A 16,900-nucleotide genomic window follows, 5' to 3' on the forward strand; every position below is an offset into this window, starting at 1 on the left:
ACGAATGATTTCAAAAGCGCGAGTCCCCGATTGATTGAAATTGTTCATTGGTAACAAAAACAACCCAAGGCAATTCAAATCAAGAACAAAAAGTTTAAGACAAAAGATATAAAAACAATCGCAAACAGTCGGGGTTAGAGCGTGTGAAAACACGATGTACTGGATTTTTGGTATTACTCGATTTTTTCTCTCTCACTATGTTATGGTGGTGTCTAACCTTACAAAGCGTTTAGATCTCGTTTTCATGATATAGAATTATTCCAAAAAGCGAAACAAAGATGGACGTCGAAAAAAATGAATATTTTCAGATCATATCCAGGTACCCCCAATGATTAAATCAATATATACCTTGTTTTAAATGAATATACAGGCATTCTTAAAAATGGATCTGATAGAATGTAGATTTCATTTATTATCAAAGAGAAAATAATCATTTAAATGTTGGTATGTATTTTCGCGACTTTATTTAGCGAGGCAGGCATTGTTTCATATTTGTTATCGTGTATTTTATAGATATTATCAGTTCCAATTTAAGGTAGTTTTGTGAAGGACACTCCTTTGTATAGGAATTCGAAATCATAACAATTTTCCTTAATATTTCTGGCAACGGTTCAATGTGACTAGGTCTGAAATTAATGTTGTTCTGCCTAGTTTAGTGTTATGTGACATGTCCGCTTTGAATGCCTCACCTTAATGATAATGATGTGGCACACTTTTAGGGAGAACCAGAAACAAGGCTATAAAAGCAAAAAAATGAGATGAGTTTGAAAGTTAAATTTTGGGAAACTGGTCAACACTTGAATTGTAGTTATGGCTTCCACAACTTTAATGTTGATATTTATTTTTTTGATGTTTACAACACATTAAAGTTTTGGCGTAACCCCCATAGTAAAGTCAACCAGAATCAATTGAGTGTGATGATGCAATGCAATCACATGACCATGATGACGTCGATGGATTCTATTTATAGCATCGGATTCACATTGTTCATTTAGTTGAATCCAATTGCAGTAAGGCTGTAAATACCTTTTGATAAGTAAAAACAATTTATTTATTCCAAATTTGTTATTAGTTTTTCATTAATTATTCGAAATAGAAAAAATAACAGCAAACTAAACATTAGGTCACATGGGTATTTTCTGAAAATCTTGGTGTCACGTGATTAAAATTGAACACAACTATGACCTAGATAAGGAATGCTTGTAATAGGATTTATTAAAATGCTAAATCAACTATCTTTAAAGCGTTTTTTGGTTTTGAAAATGAGTTTGTGAACTACATTTTACTTCATTAACCTAAGGATACAGCTATTTTGTCTGTACAATGCATACAAGTGAAATAACAGCGTGACATAAAAATGTCACGAATTCTGGTAGGGTTTGGATACGGCGTTCTCTTCAGCGAACACATCCAAAAAGGTAATATATAACGTGTTCGCTGAAGTTCTTTAGCTATTGAATTGGGAACATTTAACCCTTTTACCTTGGCAGACATTGCCAATTACCAGATGTAAACACATATGGCACACTCTAATTATCTACTGGATGTGAACAAGTTGAGAGCATCTCAAATGTTTCATTTTATTATTGAATTTGTCCAAGTTTCTCGTATACCAGTGCTCCAGATAGCCCCTTTTTGAGGGCGGTCAGCCCCTACCCTTTTTTAGCTCGACTATTCGAAGTATAGGTGGGCTATACTACTCGCCCCGGCTTCGGTGTTCGGTTAAAGTTTTAGGGCAAGTTGGGATTTTCACTTATAAGTCCAATACCTTTCATTCAATTGAGTTAATACTTCACACAGTTGTTCGGGGCCATCACATGATGAGGTTAGATAATTCCATATTATTCTTTAGACAGATTATGGCCCCTGATTGACTATGAAACTTAGGTTAAAGTTTAAGGGCAGGTTGGGATATTTATAAATAACTTATATACCCTTTGTTCAATTGACTTATTTCACACAATTGTTCAGGACCATCACAAAATGAGGTTACATAACTCCATATTATCCTTAATACAAGTTATGGCCCCGATTGACTTAGGTTAAAGTTTTAGGGCAAGTTGGGATTTTCACTTAAAACTCCAATAACATTCATTCAATTGACTGAATACTTCACACAGTTGTTCAGAGCCATCACATAATGAGGTTAGATAAATCCATATTATCTTTTATACAGATTATGGCCCCTGATTGACTATGGAACTTAGGTTAAAGTTTTAGTGCAGGTTGGGATATTTATTAATAACTTCTATACCCTTAATTCAATTGACTTAATACTTCACACAATTGTTCAGGACCATCAGCCAATGAGGTTACATAACTCCATATCCTTAATACAAGTTATGGCCCCTGATTGACTTAGGTTAAAGTTTTAGGCAAGTAAAAGTAAGGGCAAGTTGTGATTTTAATAAAAAAACTTCTATACCTTTCATTCAATGCACTTAATAAAATTCAAAATTATTCACGACCATCTTACAACAAGAAACATAACTCCATTTTAACCCTAAATACAAATTATGTCCCTTGATTTTTTTTGACAGGCACATTTTTACATTCTTAACCAGTTTTTTACCAAGGGAAAGAAGTAGGGCTAAACCATATGGCCCTTGAAATATTTTTTTTTAATTTTATTTTAATTTCTTTTGAAAGGCATATTTGTATATTCTTTTATACCACATTTTCATAATGGGAAATCAAGTTATTTGAATGACTTGCGTCATTTTTCGGGTGGTGGGAGGGCAGCATCAAAGTCACCTTATGTATTGAATAATTTTAGTTAGGTTTGACATAAATAGACCAAACTTGGTAATATTACATTGTTATTGCATTCACTTCTAAGTCAAAGCGGCGCAGTCGAGCGCCCTGTTTTACGACAGCTCTTGTTTACCTCCCTGCCCTCTTTTAGGGTAGTGCCTTTTTCACAAATGCTCTATTGGCGCCTAATATCCAGTTTGTGCCCTTTTTACAATTGAAATCACCATGAAAGATTGACAGCCCTTAATCCGCTGTCATAATTGAGACATATTATGCAATACTTGTGATATTGATAATAGTGTTCCCGCTAGGTGTCGCCATGCTGCCCCATTGACTGCTTAAAATATGCTGCTTTCATCTTCCCATGTGCCTTGTCTGTGTCATATGATATTTCAAAGTAATAGTACAAGTCCATCTTCGAACTGCATTTACAGATGAAATAATATAATTTAATATTTTATGATTCAATGACACCATTCATAAGTTAAATTGAAAGATTTAGCTACAATTAAAATAATAAATATTGCTCTTAAGGTCATACATGTATATGAATTTGCACTTTCCGATATACCTAAAACTAGCCTATACTTATAAGGACTGTTCATCTGGAAGTTGACTATTGAGTGTTCTTCTCAGCTATAGAAGAAGCATCCTGTGAACTTTTTTCAGGTAACCGGTGGGTGTGTGTGTGTGGGGGGGGGCGATTGTCCCTGGCCGCTATGTTCCTGCTTACATCATTTTAATAATACAGTGAAACTGCTTTCCCTCGAACAAGCGGTCGCTCGGGAACCGGCGTTCCCTCGAGGTCGGAGCTTGGTCCCGAACTTTTTTCCTTCTATTTTTATATAAAATATACCCACGCTGCCTCGAAACCTAATTATGTCGAGCAGTCGAGCAATATCCTCGGTCCCAAGTTTACAAATCGTGCACAAAACCTTATGGCTCCCTCGAGGTCATAATTTCACACTTTTTCCCGAACGCGTGTTCCAAAATAAACAAACAATTGCCAGGTGTTAAAATTTTCGCAAGTTGTAAAAATTGCAATGACAGTTAAAAGGCAATTTGAAAAGGTGTGAAAAACCGTTTATCACTGTTAACGCATGACCGATATTAGTTGATATGGGCATTTGAGATGATAATTATGACAAGTTAATAACGAGAAGTTAATTGTGAGAAATTTAAATGAGTAATAAAAATATGATTAAAACACTACCATATTGATCCAACATCGGAATCTCTGAAAATAATTCCTTCTTGTCACTTTGCTTTGCAATTTGGCAAATGAGAAAGAACTTACAAATTGTCGAACACCTGAGCAATCTAGTGAAGGACCCATGACTGGGGGGATAGCTAGATCGGGTTCCTTACTTTCAAAATGTCACACCCAAATGAAAGAAAATAATTGTCAAACACCTGAGAAATCTAATGAAGGACCCATTACTTATACCAAGACACCAACACGCCCACTCACGTCCTTTACAGGAAAGAATCGGTGTCTTAGTAAACAGTCTGTTTGACGACTTCAAACTTAAAATACACTGAAAGATATTTCATATCAAACTGGAAAATTGAAAATCGGGTCGCTCGAAACATCGGTTCCCTTGAGGTTTTGTCTCGGTCCCTGGCGACCTCGAGCGATCGCAGTTTTACTGTATATTTAAAAAGGGCTGTCACCATAAAATCGCCAAATTGAATAATTGTTGTCATTTTTGCGACTATGATGACCGCCCTGAAATCAAATTGAGAAACACTGAAAAAGATTTTGGCAGTAAGAAAGTGGAATTTAGCCAAGAAATGACTGTAAAAAGCCCTTGAGACATTTTCTATTGAGTTCATTGATTGGCAGACAATAGTCTCTTACACTTGATATTACCTTTTAACACTAGGTGGATTTGGATGGAATAGCGATCATTAATTTTAATCTCAACAAACTTTGATATTCCTAAACTTGAAAAAAAAACCATTTAATCATTTTTAGAAATAATGTAGGGCTTTCACTATACATTGGGAGATAGGGGCTGCAGCCCTTTGATATAAATGGGGATTTTTTTTAAGAAATGAATTCAGTAACTACTCTTCTGGATTACCTTTAATAAAATAAATTATGCATTCTGATACAAATTCATACCTCAGTCCTAAAAAAGGCAAATTTAGGGTCCTGACTTGATAAGTAAAAATTATAAAACTAACATAATTAACAACATTAATTCAGCTAAAGAGCAAAGACAAAATCATTAATTCATACTTCTGAATTTTACTGAAATTTGTAAAATGCACATCACTTTTGAGTGTCCTTGAAAACTCTTGATTATGTCATTAACCTGATTATTTTTTTTCAGTGATGATGGCGAACTTGAACCTAAAAACAGATCAGACAAAAAAGAAAAGAAACACAAGCACAAACACAAGCATAAACACAAGCACGACAAACATGCTGGAGACAAACATGCAGGTGACAAACACAAGCATAAACACAAAAGAAAAAAATCCAAGAATGTGTCAGATAACGAAGAGTCAGATGTAAGAGTCAGAAAAAGGGCTAGGATTGAAGCTTTGAACACTTACGACTCTGGAAGTGAGGGTTTGGATGAATCTGACTTGGATAAACTGGAAGCAGCGAGAGCTGCTCTAAGGGCGGAATTGAATGGTGAAAATGAAGATTCAAGAAATGATTATGCGGGTGAAGACCAATTTAATAATTATCACAATCAATATAATGACACTAACAATGGTGGAACCAATGATGCCTTCAGGCAAGGCATTGGTCTTGCAATCACTATTAAAGGGGATTCTCAGGATGACAGCAGGTTAGTTTCAGGCAAAGCCAAAAAGAGTAGAAAGTTTACAGAGGAGAAAGTTAAGGAGGCTGTTGGTAGGTCTGGTTCTATAGGTCTGATTGCAAGTTATGGTTCCAATGACAATAGTATTTCTGAGGAAGAAGGTGAAATTCAAAATGATCTCCACGATGAACTGCTAGAATATGCTATTAACGAAAACAAGAGTGACAGGAAATATCCAAAACCGGGTAGAAGAGAGCGCTCAAAAAGTAGTAAGGATGAGGCATTTAAAAGCTTTGAAAAGGAATATGAAGAAATAAAGAAAAGAAGAGAAAAAGAAAAAGAGCGCAAGAAAGAAAAGAAGGACAAGGAGAAGAAAACTGACAAAGAGAGAAAGAAAGAAAAGGAGAAGGAATTAAGGCGCAAGGAGAAAGAAGAGTCAAAAAGGAGTCGAGAGAAGAGAGGATCAGACAAGAGCAGTGAAAAAGAGAGGTCCAGGTAGGTTGCAATTTTAAATGGATTAAATAAGCATAAACCATGTAGCTTTCACCTTAAATTGTTCAAATCTGAAAATCATAGATTCATTACTGTAAGTGTATTAAATGTTTAATGGATACTGTTTATGATGAATATATCGAATATATGTACTGGCAGGATTCTTAACGTCATTAATTGAGATAATTATGAATTTATCATGTCATTACACTTACCGTAAGCTGTATTTTTTTGTAATGATTCTGTTTTGTAGGTCAAAATCCAGAGCAGAAGATGCCAAAGCAGCTGAATTGGACCGAGAACGCAGACGGGAGGAAGAACGCATCCGGGAAAGAACGCGGGAGCGGGAACGAGACAGGGAGAGGGAACGGGAAAAAGAGCGGGAACGTTTAAGGGAAAGAGAACTGGATCGGTCACGGGAAGTCAGGTATGGCATGAGTTATTTCGATGTGGGAGTTATTTAGTTAATTAGTTAGTTTGATTTCCAGACAATAACTTATTAAAAGTACAATGAATATGAAAAAATAATGGTGAATTTGTGCCCATGTTAACACTATAAATTAAAAATACAGATCAAGTTTGACTTTGGTTACAATCCACCGTTTTGACAGAGTAATGGCCCTCTTTTCAAAGAAATAGTTGACCAATCTTGTGTCAAGGCCGCATGTTTGGGTATCCAGTATTTGTTTTAGTGTTGAAGCAGGGAATCATAACATGTGACCCGTCACTATTGATAACACTCCTGTGACATCAGTTTTTAGTTGTATTGCAATGTCATTCCTATTCTATATTCTTAGGGACTAAAATTGTTTTTATTACCTATACTTCTTTTTAAAAATTGAACTTATCTATGAACAATTAATCTCCTTAATACAGAGAGCGGAGTCCACGAGGTAGAGAAAGAAGCCCCAGGGACCGGCCAATAAGCCAGAGTAGGGACAGAGATTTCTGGAGACAGTCGCGTGATCGTAGGAGCAGGTCCCGCGGGCGACGGAGCAGATCACGAGGAAGAAGAAGTCGGTCAAGGGATAGAAGAAGGGGTGAGAGAGATGAAGACAAATTTAAGGGCAGTCTGTCAGAGGGGCTTTTTGTGAAAAAGGATCAGTCAGATGATGATTTAGAAGTGTAAGTAAATATTTGTATACTTGATGTGCTTGTGTACTTGTTTGATTTGTGAGAAAAATTTTATGGTGGCTGTAATAACATTTTTATTGACATAAAGAAATGTTCTTCTTAAGCAGTTTGATTATTGTTTTAAAAGTATCCCTCAAAGACATTATTTTTAACATACATGCAGTGTTACATTAATACTTCATTGTATTATCTAAGCAAAAAAAAATGATTTATGAAGAAAAGGTTTTTTATCAGAGAATTCATGTTAAAAAATGCAAATTAGATATGATTTGTCATGAAATAAAAAATTGACAAAAATGTTGGTCATGCTACGCTATATGTACATAGCTGTAAGTACTTTAATACATTTTGTAAATATATGTAACAATTTCTCTGTTTTATGTTGTTGCAGGACAGACATAGACCCAGATGATGAGGAGGACGAGGAGACCTTGATTGAGAGAAGACGCCAGGAGAGGGAAGCCCTTCTTGCTGTACGTATAACATGCATACTTTCAGTTAAATTGTATAAAGTTATAAATATTTAATGTGTTTTCAGCAAGTCCGATTTTCAATGAAAAAAGTCAGGATATTGTCAGAGATTTAGTTTCGTTGAGGAAAAAGAGAGCATTTTAAAGTCTTCAAATGGAACTTTGTACACTTATTGCAAGGCACAAAACATGTTACTAATGTAAACAAATTTGGTATCAGGGCAGTTCCAATCATTCTGGCTAAAATATATGTTGGGTCATTGAGCTTGGTCGACTGAGAAAAATGCTGACTGCTCCTGCAATTGATTTGTAAATGCAAGAAATATTGAAAATAAACTCTCTTTTTTTTAAGTTGGTAAAATATAAAATGAACATTTTATTGATGCCATGTTAATTGTAATTATCTCAGTTCCTATCATCTCAGAACAGCCTTAGTTTGAAATATGTACTTTAAAGTCTTGTTTACCTATTTCAGAAACTGAAGGAGGCAGAGCCTGTCCCAGAACCTGAGCCAGCCGTCCCTGAAGAGCCTGATCCTGTTTTGGAGCCAACCCCTCCAGAACCAAGCCAGCATGGAATCAGTGTCGAGTTCCCTCCATTACCTCCTACTTCAGAACAAGGCACAGAAGCGCCAGGTGGGTGGGTTTATTTATCAAGGGTATCAACATGTAATTTTTGGCTTTCAGCACATGAACATACATACAAAATTCTATATAAGTCTCTAAATTCATATTGTCAAGTAAACAAGAAAGATTAAAAGATGTTATCAGCATTTATTTGACTGTTTTCAGAGTTTTATTTCTGAGTACTCTTGAATGGTGCCTGTTCAGATGTTCTTTTACTCTTTTTCTGCTAAAAAAAGTGCATAAAAAAACAGAAATATCCTGAAATAAATATACATGACTTTGGGAAATTCAGGTTATAGCGTATAGCGCCTTTTCCCTGCTTTGGACATGAATCCCTTGGGTATGTTTCATGATTGACAATTATCTGTTTTAACCCCTGGATAATAACTTTATTCTTTTTATTGTTACTTTCAGGTCTCCAACCATCAGAAGGGCCAGCCAGTCCAGAAGGTTCAGACAGCAATGATTCCTCCTCCTCTTCCTCCTCCAGTGACTCAGACTCTTCCTCGGACAGTGACGATGATGAGGTCAAGCAATCAAAGGAGGCAAAACGCATACAGGCGATGGATCGAGCAATCAGAGAAAGCGTGAAGGGAAGTGAACACATCCTAGATGAGGATGAGAGAAGTTTGTCCCAAGCCAGGGATAGAGAGGGAATCTCCCAGGCTAGTGATAGCGAGAGAATGTCCCAGGCTAGGGATAGAGAGAGGAGTAAAAGTAAAGGCGGTCAGAGAGACAGTGCTGAGAGATTAGAAGAGAAGAAATCGAGAAAAAGTAGGAAAGAAGAAGTGATTTGGGTGGAGAAGGTTAAGACTGAGGAGGATAAAAGTAGGAGAAGAGGGAAGGAAAAAGATGTTGATAGTGATGATGATGAGAGGTATGAAAAAAGTAAGTCAAAGAGAAAATACAGTGATAGTGAGAATGAAGCTAGAAAGAAGAAAGATAAGGATCGGAAAAGTAGGGGGGATAGTGAGGAATTGGAGAGAAGATATCAAAAGAATGACAGAAAATATGAAGAGAGAAGAAAGGATGATGAGACAGATAAAAAAAGTAAGTCGAGACATCATAACTCTGAAAGTGATGATGAACAATCTAGAAAAGATGGTAGAAGGTCTGGTAGAGATAAAGACAGAGATAGGAGACCTAAGCGAGATGATGACAGAGGGAAGGAAAGATCAAGAAGAGATGAAAAAGGAGATGGTGACAGGAAAAGAGATGATAAGATCGGGAGGGAAAGTCGGGATGGAAGGCGGAGGGATGATAAAAAGAGTTCAAGATATGATAGTGACGGAGATGATAGAAGAGATAGGAGAAAACCTTCAAGAAGACATAGTAGCAGTGACTCTGATACAGAAAGAAGGGAAAGACGCAGTAAAAAGGATAAGAGAGACGATAAAGATAGAAAGAAAGATAAGAAGGATAAGAAGAGTGAAGTAGAAAAGGTTAAGTCAGAAGAAGATAAAAGTATGAGTATTTACGATGAAGGAGAAAACACCACCGACTTTGAGGAAACAGTAAAGCAGAAAAGAATGTCCTTGGAAGGATTCAGCCAAGGGGAAAATGGAGGTTTGTATTGTTTTGTGTTTGTAATTTGTTTAAATGTTAAGATCTATTTAACTTTAGTGGAACCGATGGATTAAAAAAAGGGACTATTTACGTTCAAAGATAGATCAATATCATTGTCACAACATTTGGATAATTTAGGAGTAGATTTAACATCATATTGTTTTTAATACTAAAGCTGCAGTAAAGATATTGAAATTTTCTTATTCTGCTACAGATACAACAGAAAAGAAAGAAGATGGGAAGAGTAGAGGTGTGGACATGTTTTCCGAGGATGCTGACATGTTCGCTGAGGACTACTGTGTAAGTGAAATGTTGGCTTTTTTTGAAAAACGCATTATTTTAGCTATTGGAAAGTGTCTGGCCTAAGGGATAGGAAATGGGCCTGTAGACGATTGGAAACAGGCCAAATTACCAGACTTGTCTAATCAAAGAGAATAACAGTTGACTGATTGGTCAAAATCATTTGTATTTTGTCTTGCCCAAGCCGTATTTTGGCCCCACTACTAGCTGTACTGTATAACTATTTAGTATTCCAGTTTTACAGACTTATAGCTTTCTGACAAACTACGTGTATATAAATAAAAACAAAAAACTATTTAGTGTATACTATGTGTTAGCATTTTCATCAAGATGTGTAATTTCCTTCAGAGCCCGAACCTGTCGGCCTTGAAGACGGGGAAGAATGAGAACCCAAACCTGATGGACAACTGGGACGATGCCGAGGGATATTACAGTATGTCAAGTTGTTTTTGTAGCTCTGAGTAAATGTTCACATAATTCATAAACATTCCACTGGAGAAATGTTCACTATTTAACGTAGATATCTCGTCCAAATTTGGTGAGTCATTGTTTGGCTTGTTCAAAGTTTATATAGCCAGGTATAGTACAATCTTTTTTAACCAAAAAAAAGTATGGATTCAGGCTTTTGCTTAAAGTAATGATTTTAGTGACTGGCACACATTAGTGAACATTAAGTGGATCGCATGTCCTTTGATATAAAGGCATCTGTTCTTTTCGCTTTGAACAAGTGTGAAAAAATATATTCCAGGAAAAGGTTTATTTGTGTGATAACCAACTTGAAGCATAAATGGAATAGAATACACTTTAAAGACATAAATGCATACATATGTTTTAATATCTGAAGTAACAGAGAATTCAAATTAATATGGTGATTTGCTTCATGCAGGGGTGCGTATTGGAGAGGTCCTGGACAAGCGCTACTCTGTGTACGGCTACACTGGCCAGGGTGTGTTCAGTAATGTGGTTCGAGCCCGCGACCAGTCACGCAGCAACACAGAGATCGCCATCAAGATTATCAGAAACAACGAGATGATGTGAGTTCATGCTAATTTTAAATATAATTATCATCTTCCTATTGTAACCAAATTTATATTATTGATAATAAGCTTTTTATTCTACTATCTAAATTGATTGGCAAACCAAATTTTTAATGAGTTGTTTTATCAGCTACTTTATAAGAAATTTAACAGTAACATGTTTGAAAGTCAGAGTTCTCATGTAGTCCACACAAATTCAAGAGAAAATAGATTGATCAAAGGCATAAAATACACTCAAAGTTTGAAAAATTATTAATTGTTTCAATCTGGAAATATAATTTATCCACGCCATACGATTCAGGCACAAGACGGGTCTGAAGGAACTAGAGTTTCTCCGTAAGCTGAATGATGCTGACCCGGACGACAAGTTCCACTGTCTACGACTCTTCAGACATTTCTTCCATAAAAATCACCTCTGTCTTGTCTTTGAATCCCTCAGGTAGGGGCTATTGTCTTGTTAAAGGAATATTTTCTCAGTTTGTGAAAAGTGAAATAGAAATAGATTAATAAAGATTTGATTTTTTGGTTTAATTTAAAATCGTTTTGAACATACAACTCCTATGCGCAAAAGAAACAAAAGTTTATATTTTAAACAATTGTACTCAGATTTTCTAACCACCCAACATGTATTAATGAACAATCATGTTTTAGCACCTTGATAAAACAAAACACTCCAATATAGTTTCAGCATAAAACAGTGCATATGTAGATCTTAGGACAAGACTAGTATTATCTCTCAAAACTGTATGTACCTGTGTCGGGTAATGACGAAACATAGAAAGAAGATTGGGCTGCACACTAAGGTCGTACACAGCTACAGTCAGCAGCTCCGCTGTTCCCTGAAGCATATCTGAACGATTTAAAGATTCACTCTAATAGTAAACCGTGTTCTTCCTGTAGTATGAACCTGCGTGAGGTAATGAAGAAGTATGGTAAAAACATTGGCCTGCACATCAAGGCTGTACGCAGCTACAGTCAGCAGCTCCTGTGTGCCATCAAGTTATTACAGAAGTGTAGTCTCCTCCATGCTGACATCAAACCGGACAACATACTGGTAAGGGACAAAGCATTATCTTTAACAAATTATCATCTTCATATGAATATTTACCTTTGACTTACAAGGCTGTATCTGCATTTGAAGAAAAAATTGGTTGTTTGATATATATATATATACAAACAAATTTCACAAACCAGCAAGCCCTATACTGGTAAAATGTAATTTGGCTTGGTATACTTCTGGATTTGAAATAACAGGGCTTGTAGAAATGATGTTGAACACTTGTGAAGGATTTAGGCTTGTTTACTCAAAAGTCTTATTTTGATAACTGTATAAAATTACACAATGTCTTTGTGATAATGTGAGATACATGCAACTTTCATTACTGATCCAATAATGATCAGTATCAAAAAAAAATCCATGCATGTATCATCAATAGAGTAAGTTGTAGATATATAAAGTTAATGTTAAAACTTATTTGAAAAAAATATTAAAACTAATTTGAAAAAAATGTTTTACTTTCGATAGTTTGTTTTAAATTGATTTTAAAACTGTTATTTTTCAATATTTGCTCTCTTTATGTTGTTATCCAAAGATGAACAAATACCTTTCTAACACTTTCCTTATTAGCTAGTCTGTCTTTCCAAGGAAAACAGTTGATGCATTGTTATAGCATTGTTGTCCTTATCATGCTTTTTTTAACCTAGGCTGTAACTCAAAAACTGTTCCAAGATTTTCCTCCAGCTTTCATAATTGTTAAGCTATGCCCTTTGTTTGACAAGGAAAAAACATGTTAGCATTGGCGTTTGCTTTGTGGCACTCTTGCTAATGAAAATATTACCTTCAAATAAATCACTTACTGTGCTCTGCTCCCACAATGCTAAAACGTTATTATTGTAATATTGCTTTTCTGCAGGTGAACGAGTCCAAGATGGTGTTGAAGCTGTGTGACTTTGGCTCGGCATCCCACGTGTCAGAGAATGACATCACCCCGTACCTTGTCAGCAGGTTCTACAGAGCTCCAGAAATCAGTGAGTACATTTCTTGGCTGTCTCATACAATATTGACCTCAAGTTGCAGTTGCAAGCCAGGCAGAGAGTGCCTGAAGGTCTATTGATATATTGATCATCGTATTAAGGATTCAAAATAATCTTGTTATGATATTCTTTATACAATAATTAAAGTTTGAGACTTATGGACTTTTAGCATATCAGTTTCCATCAAGATATTATTCTGATATTGCACACTGTTGCATGTGAGTTGTCCAAACCAGGATAGGAAAGACCTAGATTTCCAGGCATGGTAATAAAATACAGAAACACAGAAGAACTCAGTAAGTAAGAGAGCTCTTACAAACATGTGTGAAACATTAATGTTTGTAACCTGTTCTCCGTTTATTTCAGTAATTGGGATAGGCTATGACCATGCCATAGACTTGTTCTCAGTGGGGTGTACCATCTATGAGCTGTACACAGGGAAGATACTGTTTGCGGGAAGTTCCAACAATGAAATGCTCAAGTTCATGATGGATGTTAAGGGGAAGATCCCTAACAAGGTGATCAGGAAGGGTATGTTTAGGGACCAGCATTTTGACAGCAACAACAACTTCATGTACCATGAGGTGGATAAAGTCACGCATAGGGTGAGTACAGCCACTTTTATTTTTTTTTGTAAATACTTTTTTCAGAAGAGGTATTGTTTAAAACACTCAGCCTTGGTGTTTGCTGTGCAGCGCAGGGATCATGGTAGTGCAAAAACTTTAACTTTGGCCATACCGGAAATATATTTAAATAAAACTTGGTACACATGTTGCATGAGACAATATGCACATATATACCAAAGTCCAGAACTCTGACTTTGATAACTGTCTAGTTGACCCTTTTCCTTGCTGCCAAAATCAGCAGAGAAGTGTTGGCATTCTTTCTGGGTGCTCTTCTATTTCGAATGAGCTTAATTGTTTTCACAGAAAAAAGTGAGGTATTATCATAGCCTTTGTGTCTTATCGTTTTTGGTAACATTTTCATCCACATACATTGAAGTCGATTATGATTAAGAAGCCTAGTAACAAGATATCAGTAGGAATTTTAATTCACATGTTCCCAATGGCAAAACCACAATGACAAGTTACACATGTTCACAATGGCGTATTAGTTTTACCTGCTGCATATAAGAGGGCGGGCAGTGTCCAGTATGTTGTACGCTCGACCTCTTTAGAAGCCTTTGTCCAGTTATTACCACATTTGGTCAGAAGATGTATTGGCAGTCACTTATGAGTTATTACCCTTTAATTAAAGAAATTACCTAAAATATGGGCAGAATATCTCAGTCAGATTCGATAACCAGCCATGTCACCTCAGTATATCCAGAGTTAGACCTTTGTATTGGCAAAAACTGTCTTTTCAGGGCTCGCTCTCTTAATTTGGCTTAACATACTACTACTTAACACCTAACTTGGTGTCCTTACATTAGGACAGGCGTATTTTGTGACAGTTGTGCTCTTGATTGCAAAATCAGCCACTTTGCATGTATTTCTGGAAAGGAGCACATTTTTTTTTGACGTTGAGTAATATCTAATACTAAAAAATTGTTCATACTTAGTTAAGATTATTGTTTGTTTAGTAAATAGCCTCAAAATACATATAAATAAAGTATGGGGTAGTAAAATATGTCTTCACATGCACCAGTAGCATGCTATGAAACATATTCATTAAAATAAAACCAAATTATTAAAAAAAGTTGTATACTTATTTGGCAATCTTGCCAAAAAAATCATTTATAAATAGCACATTTAAAACTTGAATGTGAATTATAGGAGAAGATAACGGTGTTGTCAACCATTGCACCATCGCGAGACCTGTTGGCGGAGCTGATTGGCTACCAGCGCCTTCCAGAGGACCAGCTTCGCAAGGTTAAACAGCTCAAGGACCTACTGGAAAACATTCTCATGCTCGACCCGGCCAAACGCATCCCTATCAAGGGAGCACTCACGCACCCTTTCATTACAGAAAAGATTTGAAGAGTGTGATCATGGATTTAAGAGATATTCATGAAGAAACTTAGGGTAGGAGGCTTGTGTGATTATTGAGTAATGTAAAGTACATAAGTTATATCTGCGATGTTACATGTGTGGTTTTTTATAGCTAGTTGGAAATATTCTTAGAAAGGATTATGAAAGGTAGAGTATTAATATTTCTTGTTTTGAAATAGTTTGAAAAAAAACTGCTTTGTGATGGAAAAAAGAATGAACAGTTTAACATGAATATCAGACAATTTTCATGTAAATATCACAATCAGATATTTGTCTTTTTTTAACATGGGTGAAAGTTTTTCGGTTTATTCTGGATTTCTGCTTTTTGAATGGCTCCAGGGGTCCCTTTTCCAAATATTGTAAATCTTGTAAATCCTATTTTTATTTTTGTTTACCGATTAGAAACAAAACTCATCCAATCACTGATATGACGGAATAATCATATTTACTCAGCTAGCTCCAGCAAGCTTCTTTGGATATTTGCTGAGTGGGTTCTGGAAAATTTCTACAAGGTTTCCTCCAGCATTTAACAGGGTGTTCTTGTTACAGAATTCTAGTTTATTACAGTAGACCTGCACTATTTTTAGGGTTATTAAATTTGCCAGCTTTCACCCATGAATGACTCATCAAAGTTGAGTTTAAAGGTAGTTTCCTGTTTAATTACACATGAATTATGAATGCCATTAAATGTAATTAGTTAATTTACCAATCTATGGAAGACTACTATGGAGTAGATATATGTTTTTTCTATCAATGGATGTATTTTGTTGTTTATGAATATTCATAATAATGTAACCTAATTTGTAATTATGATTTTAATTGTTTTTGGATCTTCTGTTTTACAGAAGAAAGTACTGCAAAGAAACTGTCAGAACATCAGTCAGTTCAGTTCATAATTGCTGAGGAGTTGATAATACAAAGATAAGTGGCTGACTGTATGTGATACACACTGACTGTGACAGAATTAACATATTCAATTTTATCATTAAGCTTGGACATTGTATAAATGAATTAAAAGGAAGATAGTTTTGAAGAGATTAAGTGTGCGATTGTTATTCCAGTTGTTTTATATCAGCCTGTATACTGTAGATTGCTTTACTTTTACGGGGAGTCTTATGTTGGCTTCTATCTGCAATTCCTTGATGGTGCGAATTCAAGGGGTCACTAAATTATTATTTTTTAAATTGCCATATACATGGAAGCGATTCACACAAAATATTGAATTTTTCGCAAATGATCAGAGGAAAAGATTGCTGAAAAAGATAACTCGCTTATTTAAAGCAATTTATAGCATACATGCATACATGGTTAGATATGGAGTTCCATGTATTGTTTGCTATTTTTGTATGACATTTGATGCATTGTTCATGTTTATGAAATTTCTAGCTTTCTTATGCAGGAACCCAGCACTGAGGTGCTTCAAAAACACTAGAGTACAGAATGGTTAATGCTTTGGGTAATCTTATTTTCTATTGGTGTTTTAACTGTAAAATTTTCTATTAAGATTAAAATATAAATTGTTATGTAATCCCAACATTCTCCTATACTTTTTCGTTGCCATACATATTAAGAAATGCAGAATGCTGAATTTAAAGTCCTAGTTAGGTTTAGATCATACCATACAAGTTTGGTCTGCAAAGCTCATCCCTGCATCAGCATTATAACCATCCTATTTTGTAAAAGTCAACTTTGAATGCGAATAAAGTCTCTCATACA

At 35.6% G+C, this 16,900-nt stretch overlaps 1 protein-coding gene across 2 annotated transcripts; it reads left to right on the forward strand.

Moving 5' to 3' along the window:
• Nucleotides 1-260: 260 nt before the first annotated feature.
• LOC128243458 (serine/threonine-protein kinase PRP4 homolog) lies at nucleotides 261-16,900 on the forward strand. 2 transcript variants are annotated; one of them, XM_052961249.1, is made up of 16 exons: nucleotides 261-319; nucleotides 5,094-6,029; nucleotides 6,280-6,453; nucleotides 6,903-7,151; nucleotides 7,552-7,633; nucleotides 8,106-8,265; nucleotides 8,671-9,822; nucleotides 10,037-10,122; nucleotides 10,471-10,555; nucleotides 11,009-11,156; nucleotides 11,461-11,598; nucleotides 12,060-12,213; nucleotides 13,073-13,187; nucleotides 13,560-13,798; nucleotides 14,969-15,217; nucleotides 16,030-16,900. In XM_052961249.1, the coding sequence occupies exons 1-15, from the start codon at nucleotides 279-281 to the stop codon at nucleotides 15,170-15,172; spliced, it is 3,963 nt and encodes a 1,320-aa protein (XP_052817209.1). In that variant the 5' UTR covers nucleotides 261-278; the 3' UTR covers nucleotides 15,173-15,217; nucleotides 16,030-16,900. The 2 variants fall into 2 exon arrangements, with proteins under 2 accessions (XP_052817209.1, XP_052817208.1); XM_052961248.1 differs by having other exon boundaries at nucleotides 14,969-16,900.

The sequence above is a fragment of the Mya arenaria genome, chromosome 8, assembly GCF_026914265.1.
Source record: "Mya arenaria isolate MELC-2E11 chromosome 8, ASM2691426v1".
NCBI lineage: Eukaryota > Metazoa > Mollusca > Bivalvia > Myida > Myidae > Mya > Mya arenaria.